General features: G+C 32.5%; 2 protein-coding genes and 1 long non-coding RNA gene across 3 annotated transcripts; 1 reads left to right on the forward strand and 2 right to left on the reverse strand.

The window, feature by feature from the left end:
* Positions 1 to 7610: 7610 nt before the first annotated feature.
* On the forward strand, positions 7611 to 9028 carry LOC107898322 (zinc transporter 11). Its single transcript, XM_016823837.2, has 2 exons — positions 7611 to 8124; positions 8197 to 9028. The coding sequence occupies exons 1-2, from the start codon at positions 7665 to 7667 to the stop codon at positions 8727 to 8729; spliced, it is 993 nt and encodes a 330-aa protein (XP_016679326.1). The 5' UTR covers positions 7611 to 7664; the 3' UTR covers positions 8730 to 9028.
* Positions 9029 to 9836: 808 nt separating this feature from the next.
* On the reverse strand, positions 9837 to 13134 carry LOC107898604 (uncharacterized). Its single transcript, XM_016824104.2, has 6 exons — positions 12730 to 13134; positions 11853 to 12207; positions 11372 to 11456; positions 10571 to 10657; positions 10243 to 10482; positions 9837 to 10114 (listed from the first exon to the last, which is right to left on the reverse strand). Exons 1-6 carry the CDS (start codon positions 12891 to 12893, stop codon positions 10038 to 10040), a joined length of 1008 nt encoding a protein of 335 aa, XP_016679593.1. The 5' UTR covers positions 12894 to 13134; the 3' UTR covers positions 9837 to 10037.
* A 2333-nt stretch (positions 13135 to 15467) lies between these two features.
* Positions 15468 to 21091, reverse strand: LOC107898603 (uncharacterized). The gene is made up of 4 exons (XR_001684457.2): positions 20727 to 21091; positions 19696 to 20622; positions 19496 to 19607; positions 15468 to 16006 (listed from the first exon to the last, which is right to left on the reverse strand). It is a non-coding gene; the product is annotated as an uncharacterized lncRNA (long non-coding RNA).
* Positions 21092 to 21478: the final 387 nt, after the last annotated feature.

The raw sequence follows: 21478 nt of genomic DNA on the forward strand, positions 1-21478 counted from the left end.
TGCAGTGAAGCAGATTGAAGCCACCAGCCTTATCTCTCTAAAATTGCAGCGGAGTAGACTGAAGAAAGTAAATCTTATCTCCTTGAAGTTCCAATGGAGTAGATCGAAGCTACAAATCTCTTCTCCTTGAAATTACATTGGAGTAAATTGAAGCCACCAACCTTATCTCCTTGAAGTTTTACCGAAATAGATCGAAGTTACAAATCTCTTCTCCCTGAAATTACATTGGAACAGATCGAAGCCACAATCCTTATTTCTCTGAAGTTACAGTAGACAGGATAAAAAATACAGAAACCTTATCTTTCTAAAGTTGCAGTAGAGGAGGTTGAAATTACCAATTCTTACCTCCTTGAAGTTCCAGCGGAGTAGATCGAAGCTACAAATCTCTTATCCCTGAAATTACATTAGAGTGGATCGAAGCATTAATTCGTATACCTCTGAAGATACAGTGGATTGGAACGAGGTTACTTAAAGAAAAAGAAAAGAAGTACCGAGAATCAGCAGGTCCAGGCAAAATTGGCCCTTTTATAGTCTTTACTCCATTCTTATTACATGACAATTAGCAAAGAAGGGCAGCTGTAATAGGCCCAATTTGCTCGGGCCCATACAGATGTAAAAATTAAACCTAAATAAACATTTTTTGTTTACAATCCAAATTAAAAATTACAAGCCTAAATACAAATAAAAAGAAGCAACCCATATTACAATAGCCCAACAGCAAAAATTAACCCAAATAAGCCCAAAACCCAATCATTTTCAGAACCCTAGGGTTCCCTTGGCGCCGCTACCCCATGTACGGCCGCCAGCTACCCTCGTCCGCACACCCATACACCACCAAGTGCCAGCAGAACACCTCCGTACCTGTAAGAGAAGACAAATAAGCAGCAGATAAAGAAGGAAACCAAAAAACAACAATAGAAATTTGATAGCATTTGTTGTAATGATTTGGCTATAAAGCCAAGAACTTTTTCATTGTATGAGGGTTACAAAAAAAACACATACGTATCAATCAAAAAACAAAAAATACAAAGATTTTCAAAGGTAGTCCATTTCTCTTATTTTCTTGATTCTCGAAATAAGTATAAATGAATAAAAGAGAAGTCACTTGTTCTGCGTGCCTCGCCACCATTGGAAGCCCCTTTTCATTGATGAAAGCCACAAGAAACCTTAGGGTTTCGAACAGGCTTCGAAGAAGGGGAATACGAGATGGTTAAAACATAAGGGTCGAATCCTTTTTTTTATTATTATTTATTTCAGAAGATTGCAGGTAGATCTAGGCTTGTTTAAAAAGGGGAGAGGGTGCTTTTATTTTCCAACGTGGTGGAGCCACAGCGGAGTGACGGTGGAGCGATGGCAGAGCCACCGCGCTAGCTCACAAGTGTCCAGGCTGGAGGAAAAGGAGACGAGAGAGAGCCTAAGGGTGCTCTCAGTCTTTTTTTTAAGAAAAGGGGAAAATGACCTTTTTTGTTTTTTTTTTATATTTATATGAGGATTAATATGGCGCCGTTTTGGACTTAATTAACCATGACCAAAACGACGTTGTTTTGAGTTATGCCTGAGATTCGACCCGAAACCCGCCTAGGATCCGCGTGTTTTTGGACTGAGGGTCTATTTGCGCCCTCAGTCCTTTCGCTTTTGAGGAGATTCATAATGTGGTCCTTATCTTAGTCTTTTCATTTTTTGAATTTTCCCCTGTAATTTCTTAACTGTTTTAATTTGGTCCTCATAGTATTTGAGAAGACGGGCACCTAAAAACGGTGCCATTTTTTATGACCCGAGGATCGATTCGGTTTTGTCTAGTAGGGATCCACGCGTTTAATTGTTGTACTAGTCCCTCTGATGTTTAGATGGATTATAATCTGGTCCTGTCCTATTTGTTTATTTTTTATTTGCCCCACCTTTTTGTTTAAAAGTTTCAATTTAGTTCCTTTTTTGCTATTTTTATTATTTCATTATTAAATTAATTAATTTAACATTATTGTCATCATTGTTACGTTTATATTTGCTTGTCATTATTATCATACCATCAAATTATTTAGTTTTGCATTATAATCATTATTATTATATTTCTTTTATATTTGTTTACCTTAAAATTTTTATATACATTTATTTTATCTTACCATTTATTTTTATATATATCCTTTTATATATAATTTTAAAACTTTTAACTTTTTATTTATTCCATTATTATATTACTTTTATTAATATTATCATCATTATGATTAATATTATTATTGTTCAAATAGTTTTACACCATGTTTATTCATTTATGTAATATTAGGTCTTTAACTTCGTTTTTTTTCTCTTGTGTTTGTTATGTTTATTATTTGTTATTTTATTTATGGTTTGTTTATTTATTTTATTCTTGTGCTTCTTATTGTCTTTTATATCGATGCATTTATTATTTTGTTACGTATATTAACAACGTGATTTATTTTTATATTTTTACTACAAATTCATGTCGCATTAATTTTTACCGGAATTGATAAAAAAGGAAAATTTTCAATAATAAGGCAATATTTTAAATTTAGGAAACTCGAGAAAATCGTACCCTAACTTACAGGGTTTCAATTTTTCTCGTTGAATCTAAATGACCAAATATCCTTTTAAATTTCTAAATATACGAATTTTCAATAAAAAAATAAAGGCAATATTCCGGTTTTAGGAAATCGAAAAGGTCGTGCCCTAACTTACGGGGTTTTCGATTATTCTCCTTGGATCTAAACAACCGAATATCCTTTCGAAAATCAAAGTACAACTTTTAAAATAAAAATATAGGCAAGCTATTTTCGAAGGTTCAAATGATGTGTCCTAACTTACGGGATGTGACACTTGGTTATCTCGAGATGAGAAGGCCTTTAAATGCTTGTTTTGATTTAATCAAGTTTTTATTTTCAAGAAAGGATCGCATTTTAAATTCTTTACGAGTTTTTAACTTTAGACGTTAAGACATTAATTAATCAATTAGATATCAATTTTGGGCGTTACGGGGGTGCTAATCCTTCCTCGTACGTAACCGACTCCCGAACCTGTTTTTTCGAATTTCGTAGACTATAATTGTTGTTTTAATAAATCAAAACGTTTTATTAAAACGATCAGTCACAAGGTGACCCGAGCACACCTCATAAAAAAGGATTGGTGGCGACTCCTATTTTTCATTTTCATTTTCAAAATAAAATGTCGACCCTTTTTCAAAAACAAAAATGGTTTCGATAGTTTAATTTTCATTTTAGACCTTTGACTAATTGCAATTTAAGTCCCTAAGTCTTTGACCAATTAAAAACTATAGTGATAAAACTTTTACAATTTAGTCCCTATATCTAAATTAACAATTAATTCAAAAAAATTATCGTACCAAATTCTAATATACTATTATAACAACTCTATACATATTTATTTTTTTAATATTTACAGGCCTGATTTATAGAAATGAGATTCTGAAACTGTATTTTCAGAGACCACTGAAAATCAGATTATTACATTGTTGGCTAAAACAAACATTAAACCAAAAAACCGAGTCCAACAAGGACTCCTTATGCCACCCACCTTACTTGCTTGTGCAACAAGGGTATTCCCCACATGCGGTAGCCTTACTTTGACTCTAATTAGTCTATTTTAAGCCTTGCATTTATACCCAATTACATAATTTACACAAGCCCTACTTTAATTCTTTTAAAATCATAACGATTTTACTGTATAAAAATGCATGTGTGACTTTATTCAATTAATTTTATTCATTTCAAATAATTAGATAAGATGATCCATTTATTCTTCTCCACTTCAGATTCATCATTTAATTAATTAATTAATTATCTAAAGTGAGTAAACTAACCCCAAATCGGTCTAATTTTTAAACTAAGAAAACACCTATAACTCCACTGAATAAATCCACTGAATAGTTTCTCCATGGTTTATTGTTCCTTACAAGTGTTTAAATTAAATGCAATCCCTTAAAGAGTCATGTTGAGCTAATGGAGCTATCAATTGGATATATATATAGTTAAGGATTAAATAGTTTGTAATTAAATTTTGACTCTTCACAAAAATCCTTTATTATTCTATTAAATTATTTAAATATCATTTAAATTAACTAATTTTTTTTCTTTCCAACATCATATCTAAAAAAAATATTTTAACTTTTCACAATAACAATATCAAACACTTAAAATTAGCAAATCATAAACTTTCGCAACATTTTTCCACCACACTAAGAAAGAAGAATTAAACCTTAATAGACCCAACATAAAAATTAATTAAATATTATGCAAGATTTAACACATAAAAATAACAAATGCGATATAAACATCTCAATTTTTTATGATATAAATTATAAATATACAAGAATCATACATGTAAAAAAAAAATCTTAAATCTCACTACTTTATCAGTCATCCATTTTAAATTTATTTTAAGGTTGTAATTTAAGTTGTTTAATTTAAATAAAAATTAAAATACATAAATATTTTTTATACATTGTTGTTTTTTCAAATTATTAGTTTTTTAATTGGTGTCAAGTTAACTCTTAAGGTAAATTCAATAAAAAAATTTAAGTAATATAAATAGATTTCACCGTTTGAATTAGAAAGACAATACAAATAAGGTTAAAATATGCCACAAATTCCTATATTATTCACAAATTTAAAATTTAGTCATTATATTTTTATTTTTAGGAATTTAATCCTTCAAAATTCTAGTCTAATTGTTACACTATTAATTTTTTATTAAATTTTTCGGTGTGACATATTGAAATAATAAAAATATTCACTTGATAACAATGTAACTAAAAAATGATGTTGTAATAAACATAAATTTAACAAAATATTTTAACAATATTAATAAAGAGTTTAAATTCCTAAAAATAAATTTATAAGAACTAAATTCTTAACTTATGAAAAATACATAGAATTATGATATATTTTAACCAATAAATAATTCTTAAACCCTTTTGTATGGTATTAATAGCAACATGTCATACATATTGCTTAAGTTGTATTTTACTTGAAATATAAACAATGAACTTCAAATTTAGTTTAAATTTGCTCATATTTATAAATGGATAATTTTAATTCATTTAGACTTATTTTTGTATATTCTAAAAAGATGTTATCTTTATTCAATTTTAATAATTATATTTTTTTTATTTTATCATATTTTAAATAGAAACAATTTAATATATTTTTATAATGTTTTTCAGAATTTTTGAAGGCAGTGTAATAGATTTTGGCCTAACATATGCCAACATGGGGAGACTATATGCGCTTTTAGTAGTAACAACTTGAATTCGATGGTTGTAACACGAAGTTAGAAAATTTTTTTAAAGAGTCGAATTAAATTATAATTTTTATTATAGTAAAATTATAATTTTTAAAATATTAAATTAAAATTTTATTATTTTTAAGGAGAATAAAGTATAATTTTATCTTTTTTATTTATCTGTTTCTTAATATTCAAGTGGCTCTTTCTGAAAAAATTCATCATAGTGTTTTGATTTAGAGTTAAATGCTTAAAGAGATGATACATTTATAATGGCTTAAAATATTAATTTTATGTTATATAAATTATAAAAATTAAAAACAGACTGAGTTTTGGCATGTTGAAGCCAAGCTTTTATTTCTCAGACTAATATTTGATTCTAACAAATAAAGTGTAGTTTAGTTTTGGGTTAGCATTATTGATTAATTTATTGCTCCTCACATCATATATTGTCTGTATTTTGTTGGTGTTATTCAAATGAATCACCTTCAAAAACTTTTAACTCTTCCTCAAATATTTGACCATCATTATATTAATCTACATTTCTCTATCTCTTTTCATCAATATACATATATAAGAAAGAAAGAAAAAATTCATCAACATCATTAAAATAAATTTTCATATCAAAAAATTTTCAACCTTCGTGAGTATAGCTCGATTCAATTTGAAAAGAAAAAATTAATTTTTTCGAATCGAATCGAATTATTCAGTTTTCTTGAAATTACTCAAACAAGTAATTCAATTTTTGAATTTGAGTAAAACTAAATTTTACAACTCAAAATAATAAATTGGTGTTAGTGCCCCTTGGACCCCTAATAGTTTCAAAAATTTACAAATTGATCCCTAAAAAAATTACAAAATATTTATAAAATATTTTTCCAAAAATTTTATAAATATATATAAATTAAAAAAATTAAAATATATATATATATTAAAAACGTATAAAATGCTAAATTATATATCTTTATAAAATTTCTAAAATGATTAATTTGATGTCTCAAACAAATAAATTATCAAATTAAGTTTATCATACTAATTATCTTGTTTTTTTTCTCTTATTTTGTTTAAAAAGAGTTTTCAAATATATATATATAGTATTTATGTTCTTTAACTGGAATTTATTCATATTATCAACAAGATTTCAATATAGTCTATTTATTTTTTTAATTTAATTCAAACAAATTTATTCGACTTGACTTAATTTGAAAAAGAAAATTCAAATCGAGGTAGGATGATAAATAGGACTTATCAACTTGACTAATTCAAAATATTTTCATTCAATTTAATTCGATTCAATTGAATGTTGACCCGAACAAATATGATTAATGCAGTGTGTGATAAGAATGAATGAATAGAATGATTTAACAACTTAATTATTTGTGAATAAATTATTGGTTTAGTAAAGTTGAAGTTGAGTAACGTTAATTGAGGTGGATTTGGAGTTATTTAATATTATGTTGTAAGTCGAAATCATTTGTATAAATTAATATATTTTTTTTGTTGAGAACCATGTAAGAAAGTAATAATTAAGGTTGTTATGATGTAATTTTTGTCCTCAAATTATATTTCGTTTTGCAAGAAAAAGAAAATCTAATCTCCCAGAAGAAAAATAAAATTAATAATGCTTAATCATAATAAATATAATCTAAATCAACAAATGTTATATTTTTAAGGAAAAAAATGAAAATTTAAATTTTGAAAGTGGTAATTGTTAAAAGATATCAAATTTTTGCCGCCTCTAATCCTATATAAATTAAGGCCTTAGGCCTTCAATTAAAAAGCATCCCAACTATTGTTTTGCTTACTTTACTATATTTGTGGAACTCCTTTAAATTAGGGATTCCATTAGTTTGTAAATCATTTTAGTATCATTCGTTGTTGGAAGTAAATAATTTATTGAACCTCTTTTTATTTAATACTGAATAGTACTTTGTTGAGTTTATTTGTTGCCACATTATCTGGTGTCCTAACAGAAATGAAAGAGGAAAATACCAACTTTCACTTTTTAGTGTGTAGTTGCGACGTCCGGAAGGTTAACACGGGCCTTGACTCTTCTTTAAATAAATTTTTTTCTATTTAAACTCATTTATAATCTATAAAATTTTAAATTTATATTAATAAAATTATATTTTAACCCTCGATAAAAATTATAAAAATATAACTTACAAAAAAATTTTAAAAATATAAACTATTAAAATTATAAAATTATATTATTACTATCCTAACAATATACAATTTAATTTCTTCCGTAAAAAAAAAATTCCTTCTAGTTAGTCATTCTCTTTTCTTTTGTACTACAGATTATTCTCTCTCTGTATATAACCTCTTTTTTATTTTTGACAGCATTACTATATAATCTATTTAACATGCGATAAACTGAAAACCCAGATTTTAGTTTCAACTTGTTTCAAATGAAAGTGTCGAGTTTTCTCTTCTTCCTCTTCCTATACCTTTCTCTTTTCCTCTCTGATACCTCCCATGGCGGCAGTGATGATGATAATGATACGGCAAGCAATAAGAGACATAACCTACGCTCTAAATCCTTGGTTCTGGTCAAGATCTGGTGCTTGATTCTCGTGTTTGTAGGGACCTTCATTAGTGGGGTGTCGCCCTATTTTCTTAAATGGAACCAGGGTTTTCTGGTGTTGGGAACTCAGTTTGCAGGTGGGGTTTTCTTGGGGACTGCAATAATGCATTTCTTGAGTGATGCTAATGAAACGTTCGAGGATTTGACGACTAAACAATACCCTTTTGCTTTTATGTTGACTTGTGTTGGATATTTAGTCACAATGGTGGCTGATTCTGTGGTTTCTTATGTATATGGCAAGGGAAAGGGTTCATCCTGTCATACTAATGATTTGGAGCTTCATGGTAAGAAAATTGTTTATATATATATATACTCATTATTCTACCTTTTCACCTCACTTCTTGCCTAAATTGCAGGGACAGGCACCGGGACAGACGCTGCCTGTGAACGGTCCTCATCGCTCTCATCTGTGAGTTCTTTCGGGGATAGTGTTTTGTTGATAGTTGCCTTGTGCTTCCATTCGGTGTTCGAAGGCATTGCCATCGGAGTTACGGAGACCGAAGCCGATGCATGGAAAGCCTTATGGATAATCTCATTGCATAAGATATTTGCAGCCATTGGAATGGGAATAGCACTGCTCCGAATGATCCCCGACCGTCCATTTTTGTCATGCATAGCCTACGCGTTCGCATTCGCCATATCGAGTCCGGCTGGTGTAGCCATCGGGATCATACTCGATGCCACAACAGAGGGTGTTATGGCTGATTGGATATTTGCCATATCAATGGGGTTAGCCTGTGGAGTGTTCATCTATGTATCCATAAACCATTTGCTATCTAAAGGTTATACGCCCCATAAGACAGTTTCAGTTGACAAACCTCATTACAAGTTCTTGGCTGTCTTGTTAGGTGTTGGAGTGATTGCTGTGGTAATGATTTGGGACAATTGAACTAATAATTTTCAAATTTGGTACATTAGCAGTTTTTTTTTTGTTAGTATAGAATTGAACCAGGTAGATCAAATTAAGTTTGTTTCTAGTCTTCTCCTTTTTATATACAAAGAGTTTGTCTCTAGTCTCTGTCATAGTTGCTCGCGTTCGGCGATAACCCGTGAGGGGTTTAAGTTATGTTGGCCTAAATTTTAGGATTTGACTCGTGTGTTATTTTACTTTTTTCTCTTCCCTTTTTAATGTAATTAATTGTATTGAAAAAGAAAATTATAGTAGCTTGTGTTAAAAACCAGTATCTTAATAGTCTAGCTTAGAAGCCAACTACTCGGGTCAATCATTAAGATATCGAACTTAACAATGATGATCCAATTGCATTTTCGTTCAAGCTGAATTTAAATTGCTTGCGAGCATGTTTACACATTTTTTAAGGATGAGTAAGGTTGGAAGATAAACCTCATAAGATGAAGGGGGGTCGGATGCTCTTTAATTACTATAAGACGCATGTAAGCCTAGGATTGAAGGAGCATGTGCTCCAACATGTTCTATTATGCTTATTTCAGTAAAATGTATTATTACAAAGAAATAAAAAACTTCCTAAAGAAAATGAGATGAAGAAGGAACTCCTTAAAAGGAGAATACCTACCTCTGTAGAGTTAATTTGACTAACTTTGTACTAGGTTATTGTGGTGTGCGATTTAATTACAAGAGAACAAAAAATCAAACTGTATCGATGGGTTTTCCTAACCTAGATTGCTGTCGGGTTATTGTCAATTGTCATCATTTGCATTTTATTGGTTTTCACAGAGCTAATTTTCAGGAGGGGGAGATAGAAAATTGTTTAAGTGGCTTAATCATACGCATATGATGGACATAGATCTGGAATCTAATTTAAAATGACGAACAGAACTTTGATAAGTAAGGACAAGTAGAGGAACCTGCCAAAACAAGATTCACTTGCTCTCAATAACGTCAAATGGGTTTGGACAAAACGTCAGATTCAACTGATGCTGTAATGCCACTTGTCTTCTCAAAACATGATTTATTTTTAATCCCAAACATGTTTTTGCCTTTAAGAAATGAAACATCAAAACTTATCAGATACAGTGCTATGAAAAGTTCAATGTTTAAATAACCGATAAAGAGAATTGCCCCCATCAAAAGGGAAAAAGAAATTCGGATTAGCATTTTGAGAATCACTGCTGCTCCCCAAAAAACCAAAACTACAATGAAGAGTGTTATTATTGGTAAAATTTCATTGAATTCTCTGAAAAGGTGTACTAAAATACAAATGTGAAATTTGAAGGTGCTCTAGAGGTTCACATGAAAAGCTTTCTCCAGGCAAACTGATACTATTATTGGCCCGGCCAAGTCTCCGGCAGCACAGCCTGTAAAAATAAATGCCTACTTCAAAATGATGCAGTTGTAAGACATGTTAAAACTTGAAAACAAATTTGGGGTTGCAGTAACAGGCAACTATTAGTCTATTACCAATCCGTATAGCTGGCTTACTTACCGATCCATTGACCAACAGAAGGACGGAAAAGTACAGCACCAATCCCAGCTCCAATGGAAGCAAATACCAACGATGCTCCACACCTGATGGTAATATCAGAAATCTTCTTTCCAAGAAGTTTAGTTTGCTCTGTTAGGTTGACTTCATCACTCTCTTCAGAGTTTGTTTTGCGACAAAAGCATCGGTAGATTTCAATACCAGTTTGAACAAGTGCCGCTGCCACAACTCCAAGCAGGTGACCTGAATAGATATTGGGGGGAAAAGGAAAGATGTTACAAAGCTAAAGAAACTACATACAATAAAGTGGAGGACATATAATGGTATTGACCTCGGAAAGTAGTTCTGCTAACTCTGAAGAAGTAGACTGTTGTAGGCAATCCCCTTTGGGACTTCCGGACAGCTGATTTCGGAACATCTGTTTATGTAGCCAAAATCATTAGCAGCTTATAGCTATAACCAGAAAGAGGCTTTTGAATAATAATATCAGTGTTGTCAAGGTGTGCACCTAGGGGCACCTGCACCTTAGCACTAGACAACAAAAGCACCTAAAACCCTTTCAGGCGAGGCTCATTTGAACTAGCACACACCTCTAACCTAGGCGTGTTTTTCTGTAAGGACGCCTCATTTAATTTCTTTTATTTCACTTTTTTCATAAGATGAACTTTTAGAAAGAGATGGTATCAAACTTCTTAATATTTAAGTATTCAACTATAGGCATAGACCATAAGTAAATCATGCATATAGACTAATATAAAATACTATGTTTTATAGATACACTAGACCACACTTTAGAGTTTATTAAATGCCATAAGCTTTACAAATACACACATGCATATGGATACGGATACATACAAGGACTCACACATATACATATTGTGCTTTACTTCACTCAGGCTAGAGCTATTTTTGCACTTTGTGCCTGAGGCAATATAAGGGTTTTGGCGCTTAGAGTGCGCCTTACGCCCTTAACAACACTGAATAATATTGAAATGTATTTCAATATTCGAAGAATATTGATATTATAATAGTAAGAGTAACAGCATTTCTTTTCCCTTTTAATTCAAAGGCAAGATAAAGAACAACCACTGACCCACTAGCATGACTTTGCAGAATAACAGACAGAAAGTACCTTTAAGGAGTTTCCATGCCATGCGCTGTGAAACATAAATAACAGCAAGTCTTTCAAGAACCCGTCTTGTCGTTACAACAGTGGTCTGAGTAGTCATAAAACATAATGAAGTTCAGATATTCCTTAAAAGTTAAAACAGCAAACGATTGTCTCAACTGGAGTGCAATGTGGTTCAAATATGGAGATCCAACAATCTACAACAAAAAGACTTTGGTCTGGAGCTTAGATTTGATGAACACCACTAAAAGAAGAACCAAACATATTTGTCATGTGTAAATATTAACTCCGTATATGTTTATTAACTTTAATTGCTTACATTGATGAATTATACAAATATCTGGCTTTTTGCTTATCACTTGTTGAAAGAACATAAGAAGACTTCATGTAAGCTAGGAACAATAAAGAGAGAGGCAGTTGAACAGTATCAAGCAATCTGCAGATTTCAGGATATCAAGGGAAAGACCAAAAGAAAACAACTCACCTCACGGATTATTTGCTTCACCGACTTTTTAAAGGGAACAACTAAATCCACATGTTGTTCTTTAGGAGTGTCCTGCAGGAAATCTTCATCATCCTCTTCTACATTTGTGGCAGGCTCCAACAGAGGCAAATAGAACATCAGAAATGACCTCAAAGTTGTCATAGCAAATGGCCTCAACTCAAAAGCTGAATAAAGAGGCTTCAATTCAACCTTATACTCCTTCACAGCGTATTTGAGAGCATCATTTTTTAAGTTCTTGACATTCTTAACAATATCTTCAGATAACCTTTGTACATTTGAAAGGTAATCTTCTGGGAATGCCGCAGCAGCATCACAATGAGAAACCTTGGGATTACTGCAGCAAAATCACTAGGCTAACAGTGTCAAATTTATGCACAAACATGTCACACATTTACATCAATAATTTACTAAGCAATTATAACAAAAGGAGCCGCCTAGTACAGTAACAATAACCAAAATCTGAAACTATTGAACTATCCTAACATAAACCCAATCCTCAGCGCTGTCCATTTACCAATAAACAAAGCAAATACAGGCATTCTTACAGGCACAGATGAAGGCATGTAGCCTTCAGAAAATACATAATACATGTACACATGAAAAATGTATATGAAACCGAAAAAAAAAAAACCCAATTGCCTAAATTCAATGAACAACCATTATCCAGTCCAATCAAATTATCACTGTTCACTGAGCATCAAATTCAGTCATGACTCGTGCATACACATACGGACGATGAGAGGACCACTAATACGTTTGCCTAAATACCATCAACAGCCAAAATGGTTCTGCTAATCACCACTGTCAACCAAGCAAATAACAAAAGAACCACAGAAATACACGGATATGAACATACCCAAAAAGGAACCTGGAGGCAAAAGGGGTTCCAGCAACGACGGTGGCAGCGGCTGATGCGGCGGCAGCTGAGGCAGAGAAGAACCCAGAAGAGTGGAAGCTTTCTTGAGAGCAAAAGCTTGGGTTTTTCCTGTATAGATCTAGCAATATTGCTATCCCCGCCATTGTTTGTTTAGCTAAAAACAATAAACAAAACAGGCCCGCTTTGGTTTATATCACAACCATAGCAGTGATCAGCTCTAGTTGTTTTCTACCGTTTGGTTTTCTAGGGAAAGGTCGAGGCTTTGAGGGTTTTTAAGCTTTTGATTAGAAAATAATTATTAGTGTTAAAAGGATCCGGGTTTTGTAAGAGAAATGGAACTTTTAAGTTTCCTTTTCCCTTTTTCTTTTTTTTTTAATTATAGAATTTCCTTGCTGGTTGGGTTTTGCTTGTGTTTAATCATAAAATTGGAGGTAATAATTAGAGGTAATCAGGGAGCATACCTTCTAAGCTCTTTTTAAACTCAATTGGAGGGTGATGTTTTTTAATGCAATCAAACTTATAATACTCATATTAATTAAATTAAAATTTAAATATTTTTTAATATTTGTATCATAATAGTATTATGCGTTTTAAATTACATAATATATAAAAAATAATATAATATAAAACACTAATTTTTTTTACCCGTCATATACTTAATTGAAATTTTAGATTTTATAGAAGTTAAAATGTATCACATTACAACAATTATTTGTTATTATTTATAAAATGGTTGTACTTTAATGTATTACACTACAATAATTATTTATCACCATTTATTAAATTTATATGCGGATTTTTTAAAAATGTAATTAAGAATTTTTTTAAAATAAAAACATATTTTTTCCTAAATGCTGAAGTTTTAGGATGTCATACATTATATATTGAAATAGATGATATAAATTATTTGGAAAATTAACATAATTTAATTTAATAGGTAAAGAAATAAAATTTAAATTTTGTACTAATGTGTAAGTGCAAAAGAGATGAAAATCAATTTAAGTTCTACAAATAGTCCGAAAAAGTTGTCGGTATCTCTTTCTATTTAAATATTTTTTAATATATTACTATTCTTTTATAGAGTGTACTAAATATTTTTTCTTTTTTTAATAGTATTATTTTTTTTAAAAGGTAAATTTATTAATTCATTCAGTGAATGGAACCATACAACTCAGGAAAAAAATAACAAACACTTGTTGTAGATAATGAAGAATAAGCTCTATCAAAATAACAAAGGCTTTAGCCTCAGCATCAATAAAACATCATGTTACATTGACAATTGATTTTGTCACAACTCAAGCATGACATAGCCGGAGTGATTGCAAGCACTTAATACGTTAAGGAAATTAGCCCCAGATGGTCTAAAGCGGCAAGCAAAAATCGACAAAAGAATCGAGCATTCACCAAACTAAAGAGGATGACAACAAAAACATTCCTAAAATGACTTGTAAAACTAAGGTTACATGCATAAGCAATACTAAAAAATGTGCTACAAGAGCAGACAAAAAATTTTAAAATTGATAACTTATTAAACAATGAAAAAACAAACAAGAAACATATAAAACTTAAGACAACACGAGTCTAAATCGACTCGTGAAATATTTATTATTTTAAAATACTCTCAAAATAGAAACAAATTAAGAAGCTGACAAAGAGCCACCCACTTTTAGCGAACGATAGGTGCCGTCATCTGTCCATCACAACTTATGAAGACAACAAAGATACTCACAAATTAGATCTACAAACTGGAAAGAGAGAAGATATGTGAAGTGAACTAGAAAAACAAAGAAGGATATGGTTGATGTGAGGGAGAAAAATGAGTCCAATTTATTATAATAAAATTTAGAGAAAAAAAGCAAAACAAAATAATTATATGAAAAAAAAAAGTTTGTAGGGTTTTTATTTTAATAGTATTATTGAATATGTAGAATGCCATTATTTTAAATTTGTAAGAAATGCATTTATTATAAGAAAAATTGGAAATTTCATAATTAATTTTACTAATTTTAAGCATTATTTGCACAATTTTTTGAATTGTAAAAAGAAAAACACCTTTTTTAAAATTTGTTAATATATTAGGGACTGTAATTACAACTATGGAGAAAAAAATTCGAAAATGTTGAAAATGGTGAAATGAAAAGGACTAATAAGGTAAATATAAAAAGTGGAAGAAGTTGGTGATAACTTTAAAATGAGGATGGGGTTTATTATGCATCTGCATTCCTTTTTTTTCATTTCCAAATTCGGATGTCATGCTCTTAAAAGGTGACAGAAAAATGGTGTATTTTGTTGTTAAAATTACCTTATAAATTATGATTTTATAACTTTAAAACACCAAAGTGATATAAAGGTAGATGTATGAAATTATAAAATGTAATATAAGTTAAATCCAATCTTTTTTAATTGAAATTTACATTTCATATATGTTATAAAAACCAATAGTTTTAGAACTACAAATGGGTGAAATAGTTAAATGAATGCAATGATTTAAAAAACAAAATAGATATCTTATCTCATGGGATGCTAATTGTTAATATATTTAATTATTAACTGAAAAAATCAAGAATATATATATTTAAAAAGATAAAATAATTATTTAAAATTGTAAAAATTATTGGATAAATAAGAAATTAAAATTGCTTAAAAATTGGATATGTGAAATCACTTGGTTCACATTCATTTGCAATACCATCAATATTTGAAATTAAGGAATTTGATGAGAGTGAATTTATGTTTGCAATTTTATAAAAAAGAATTCAGATCCACCTTCCATTTAAAAATTACATAAAAGAGAGGACATTTAGAGTTGTAAGTCTACCTTTTGGCACGATTTTTCTGTCTGCCTTTTGGCACGATTTTCTTCTTTTTTCCGTCCTATTTATTTGTTTGATTCTGATTTGTCTTTTTTTATATACTCCAGTTTTTTTATTGGTTGTGAGGTTCTGTTTTGAAGTCTGTCATGGAGGAGGAGTTAGCCAATTTGAATTTATTGGATGACGAGGAGGAGGCGTTCCGAGAGGAAATAGCGGTGGCAGATCGGAACTATCAGTTTTGCTTGGTGGGGCGCTGCTTAACAGATAGTGTTGCTCATTTTCCTTCTCTACGTAATACTATAGCGGATCTCTGGCACCCAATTGGAGGGATTTGCATCACGGATCTAGGAGGCAAATGGTATCTATTCCAATTTTTTAATGATGTTGATGTCCAAATGGTAGTTGTTGGTACGCCGTGGTTCTTCAATAATCACTTGATTATACTGCAAAGAGTTCGAAAGGGAGAACACCCATTAGATTTGGCGTTAACTTTTACTAATTTCTGGGTACAAGTTCATGAATTACCTTCAGGTTTAATGACTAAAGCTATGGCCAAACGGTTTGGGGATTGATTATGATAATTCCAGTCCAGTTTTTGGGATTCAAAAATATATGCGCATTCGTGTTTGTTTGGATGTAACTGCCCCATTAAAACGTAAGAAAAAGATTCAGATTGGGAAAACTATGACTGTGTATGCTCGTTTTAAATATGAAAAGTTAAGCCTGTTTTGCTTCATTTGTGGAAAGTTGGGGCATGGTGAGAGTTACTGTCCTTTTCGTCTTAAAATTGAGCCATCAAAAATTATTTTTGGCTGGGATTTATCACTGCGTGCGGTGTCAAGACTACGGAATACGGTGGTGAGTAGGTGGTTGCGAGAAACTGACGGGTCACAGTGTAGTGATGGAAATATAGAGAAGAATACTGGGCGGAATTTAGGGGGAGATTTTAGGAATCAAGTATCTAATCCTAATTTAATTTCTTTGGGATCAAATCAACGGTATCCCACTAATGGACAGAGTAATTGGCGTAATTGGAGCAAGGGTGATTCAAATATTGCTGAGTTGGAACATGTGCCTATGGATCTGGTTTTGGAGGAAGAAAATAACCTAATAGCTGCGTTGGAAGGAAAAAAAAGGCAGAGAACTGTAGAGGGTGGTAATGATGTGGGAGGTCCTTTTGAATTAACGGCTAGTTCTGGTGGGCAGAGCAACCGAGCACTATGAAAATTTTAAGTTGGAACGTTCATGGTTTGGGGAGACCACGAACTGTTAAAAGGCTCAAGAATAAGCTGAGAGCCGTTAATCCTCGAATTTTGTTTCTTATGCAAACAAAATTATGTGCTAAAAAAATGGAGTTGGTAAGGTTGAAGTATGGGTTTGCGAATGGAATTGAGATTGGGGCAATAGGAACTAAAGAAGGGTTATGTTTGGGGTAGAAAGGAAATTCTTTGGTGATCTTAAGAGCTTCTCCTCCTTTCATATTGATGTCGAAGTCAATGATAATGAATGTGGTAAAGGTTGGCAGTTGACGGGGTTCTATGGGAATCCAGACAGTAGGAGTAGAAATGCTTCTTGAAATTTACTTAGGCAACTAAACCATGATCAAGATGTCCCTTAGGTTGTTTTGGGAGATTTCAACGAGATTACAAATTTTTTCAAAAAAAAGGTGGCCGACTTAGATCAGTGCATCAAATGAATGATTTTCGAATGACTTTAGAGGATTGCAACCTTAATGATTTAGGTTTTGTTGGACGGTGGTTTACATGGGAAAGAGGGAAGTTTTCAGCTACAAATATAAGGGAGCGACTGGATCGTGGAGTAGCTACGCTGAATTAGGTGAATCTGTTTCCAAGCTATCAGTTAGAGTATTTAAGTCATTCCTTTTTTGATCACTGTCCCATTCTTTTGGACACTATGCGGATAAGAATGAATGATCATGGTAATTCTGATAACCTATTTCGGTTTGAGGCCAAGTGGTGTTTGGAAAGTTCTTTTGAGGAGGTGATTAAAAGATCGTGGGCTGATTCTTCAGGTAGTGTGCTGTGGAAACTTGAGAAATTGGGTCATCAGTTACAGCAATGGAGCAGATCCAAGATTAAAGAGGATAAGGAGAATCGCGTGGCTCTAGAAGATCGATTGAATTGCCTCTATAATCAAGAACCTTCTGATGAGATTTTTGCTGAAATCACGGATGTCCAATTAGATATTAACTTGGAGGCTAATAAGGAAGAACTTTTTGGGAGCAACGTGCCCGTGTTAACTGGCTGAAGAGTGGAGATCGGAACACCAGCTATTTTCATAAGGTAACTGTTCAATGCCGATTTCGTGGCCACATTTCTGGTTCGTGGATGAGAATGGTAGAAGTTTGTCTTCAACTAAAGAGATGTTAAGGTTTACTTCGGACTATTTTATTAATCTTTTTTTGGCTTCTGATATGGGTTCGGATGATCATTTATTCAGTTTAGTTGAAAAAAAGAGTTACTGATAGTATGAATGAGACCTTGCTAACACAATTCATTGAGGAAGATATTGTTAATGCTGTCAAGTCAATGCTGTCAAGTTTGAAAGCCCCGTAATTTTTTTTTCCAAAGATACTGGTACATTATTAGGGCTGATATATGTATTTATTGTCTTTCTATTCTGAATGGTGAAACCGCATTAGGAGATATTAATAAAATACACATCGTTTTGATTCCTAAGGTTGAAAAGCCAAAAAATCTGTCACAGTTCAGACCCATAAGTTTGTGTAACGTTGTTTACAAAATTATCGCGAAGGTCTTGGTGATTTGTATGAGTGCAGTTTTGAGGAATTGTATTAATATATTAATGAAGCTTAAGGAGCTTTTATCCCTGGAAGGCTTATTTTAGATAATGTGCTTATATAGCTTATGAGGTTCTTCATTCTCTCAAAATAAATAAGAGTGGCAAGAAATGGAACTTTGCGCTTAAACTCGATATGAGTAAAGCGTATGATCGTGTGGAATGGGATTTTTTTACAGGGATGATGAAACAACTGGGTTTTCATGAGGATTGGATCGTACTCATCATGCGTTGCGTTTGTTCCGTCTCTTACTCTGTGAGCCTTAAGGGAGCTAGTAGTGAATGGTTCTCACCTTCAAGAGGTTTACGACAGGGAGACCCTCTTAGCCCTTATCTTTTTCTAATATGTGCTGAGGGTTTTTCTACACTTATTAAGGAAGTTGAGCAAAAAGGTTTGATGAGAGGTGCTTCAATTGGTAGGGAACGATTCTCAATTAATCACTTATTTTTTGCTGACGATTGTATTCTCTTTGGTGATGCTACGCGTGAAGGATTTAGAGTGGTTCGTGATGTTATTCGAGAGTATGAATTAGTTTCGGGGCAGTGGGTGAATTTTGACAAGTCGCTTATTTATTTTGGGGCGAACGTGGAATCTAGCGTCAAAGAGGACATAACCAATTTGTTAGGAGTTCGGGTGGCTTCAAACCTTGAGAAATACTTAGGCTTGCCCATGATGGTGGGCCGAAAAAAAACATGGGCTTTTGCTAATTTTGCTGATAGGTTTAGAAAATGAATTGAAGTGTGGAGTTTGCGCTATTTGTCAATGGGAGGGAATGAGGTATTCGTAAAGTTAGTTTTGCAGGCTATACCGCTCTATGTTATGCAATGTTTTCTATTGCCAAAGTCATTATGTAGAAAGCTTGAAAGTATAATGAACAAGTTTTGGTGGTCTAATAACAAATCTGCGAAGGGTATACATTGGAGCAGATAGGAGCAATTATGTAAACCGAAATGTGCTAGTGGGATGGGGTTTAAAGATTTGGTTTTGTTTAATAAGTTTTTAATTGCAAAACAGGCCTGGCGTATTTTATCCCAACCTAATTGTTTGTTAGCCAAAGTTGGATCTTACCTTTCGTTTACCTGGAGAAGTATCTGCTAAAGTTGGATCTTACCTTTCGTTTACCTGGAGAAGTATCTGCAGCGCTCGGGAGTTGATTGCAAATGGGATGTTATGGCGTGTTGGGGATGGAGCTCGCATCAACATTTGGAATGATCCTTGGTTGTCTGGAAGAGGAAACAGTAGAGTTTCAGTTCAGAAAATTATGCCTAGTTGGACTTCTGTAAATCAATTGATTGACCATGAGACTTGTACCTGGAATAAGGAGCTGGTTCATACTATAGTTGATGATTCTACAGTAGCTTGTATTTTTTTTATTCCTATTGCTGGGAGTAAGTCGGAGGACATGTTGGTTTGGAAATTCGAAGGGTCTGGGGAAAGTACAGTGAAAAGTGGGTATCGGGTTCTAACTACAGAACATTTATAGAACACTATTTCTACTACGACTAATGTTGATGACTACAATGATTTTTACAAGTCATTATGGGCTTTACACATTCCAGGAAAAGTTAAAATACACATTTGGAGGATGTTTACAATTTTTTGCCTCATTTTTGCAACTTGGCGCGTACAATTCAGATTGTTGAAGTCATCTATCCACTGTGTAAGGCTGATCCGGAAGACTCTAATCACCTGATGTGGTCTTGTGATATTCTACAGCGTGTGTGGGCAACTTTAAGAATCATGATCCCATGATTTGGAGACTTGTTGTGTTGCAAGGAATGTTTTGTTAAAACTTTCTCTGCAGCAAAAGAACAGCAAAAACAATTCATTATGCTTTCCATATGGAGTCTATGGTATCGAAGAAATAAACTAATCCATGAAGGCGTAAAGTTTTCTCTATAGGAATTATTAGGGTTTATTAAAGGGTATGAGCAAGAGCTTAGACTTATTTAGGAGAATCATTGTCTATCTTCTAGATCTATGACAAAAGAAATTTGGAGACCCCCAGACACTGAAGTTATTAAATCAATGTTGATGCGACTTTTCAAAGTTCAGTTAGACTCGCTACAACAGCAACTCTAGCCAGAGATTCAACAAGAGAAATTGTAGGGGCGGAAACTTATCTTTTTCCGGATGTTTTTGATGCCTTTGTGGCTGAAGCAAAGGCATGTGAAAGGGCGTTAATTTTTGCAGGTGCGATGGGCTTTCAGCGACTGATTGTAGAAGGTGACTCACTGACTGTCATAAAAAATATTAAGAAAAAGGAGAAGGATAAATTGGTTCTTAGGCATATTACACATCATATTAGTATCCTGGAATCTCAGTTTGATAACGTCACATACCATTTTGTGCCCCGTATGGCTAATAGAACATCTTAGACGTTACTGGAAGGTCGAAGAAGTCAGCGTTTTGGTGTTTGGGTAGATGGAGTGCCTGATTTTGTGAAGACGATGACGATGAAGGGCCACTTGGATTGGACTCAGAGTTACCATGGTCCTTTTAATTTGCTTTGAAAAGTGGAGAAGGTTCGATGAATCTCCATTTTGGATTCAAAGCTTCCGTTCTTCTTCCTTACTAGGTCATTTTTCTCAAGAAGATGAAGATGGTCGGCTGATATTTGGTTTGGTGGGATGTAGCTGATTGTTTGGCTTTGGGCAATTTTTTATGGTTTTGGTTGTTTCTATGTGCGTTTATTATCTTGCCTGCTTTGACAGCTGGTTTTCTTTTCTTTGTGGCCTTTGTCATTTCATGTTGCTATTCTATTTCTTTGGTTTTTGTTTGTATTGTCTTTTCGTGTTACTGTTTTGCTGAGTTATCTCAGCGTTTTTGTCTAGAGCCAAGTTCTAATAAATATCAGTCAATTTATAAAAAAAAATACATAAAAGAATATTGGATTCAGACTAAAAGATATCATTATAATATAATTTAAAAATAATAAAATACATGGGTAGTTGCTCCATGATTTCAAATGATTCGTTGGACACCATTGTTGGCCTGTACGAGTAAGGCTTTTTCACTCATCCACTATTGCTTATGTGGTGCTTTTTGATTTTCAAACTATTTGCTTGGAAAATTCTAGAGGACAAATCAAGTT

The sequence above is a fragment of the Gossypium hirsutum genome, chromosome A13, assembly GCF_007990345.1.
Source record: "Gossypium hirsutum isolate 1008001.06 chromosome A13, Gossypium_hirsutum_v2.1, whole genome shotgun sequence".
NCBI classification, from domain to species: Eukaryota; Viridiplantae; Streptophyta; class Magnoliopsida; order Malvales; family Malvaceae; genus Gossypium; species Gossypium hirsutum.

Coding starts and splice junctions, on each gene's coding strand:
- LOC107898322 (XM_016823837.2), top strand. CDS start 7,665: ATGAAAGTGTCGAGTTTTCTCTTCTTCCTCTTCCTATACCTTTCTCTT. Junction 8,125..8,196: donor TAATGATTTGGAGCTTCATG/GTAAGAAAATTG, acceptor CCTAAATTGCAG/GGACAGGCACCGGGACAGAC.
- LOC107898604 (XM_016824104.2), bottom strand. CDS start 12,893: ATGGCGGGGATAGCAATATTGCTAGATCTATACAGGAAAAACCCAAGC. Junction 10,483..10,570: donor TAGCAGAACTACTTTCCGAG/GTCAATACCATT, acceptor ATATCTATTCAG/GTCACCTGCTTGGAGTTGTG. Junction 10,115..10,242: donor TTCTGTTGGTCAATGGATCG/GTAAGTAAGCCA, acceptor TTATTTTTACAG/GCTGTGCTGCCGGAGACTTG.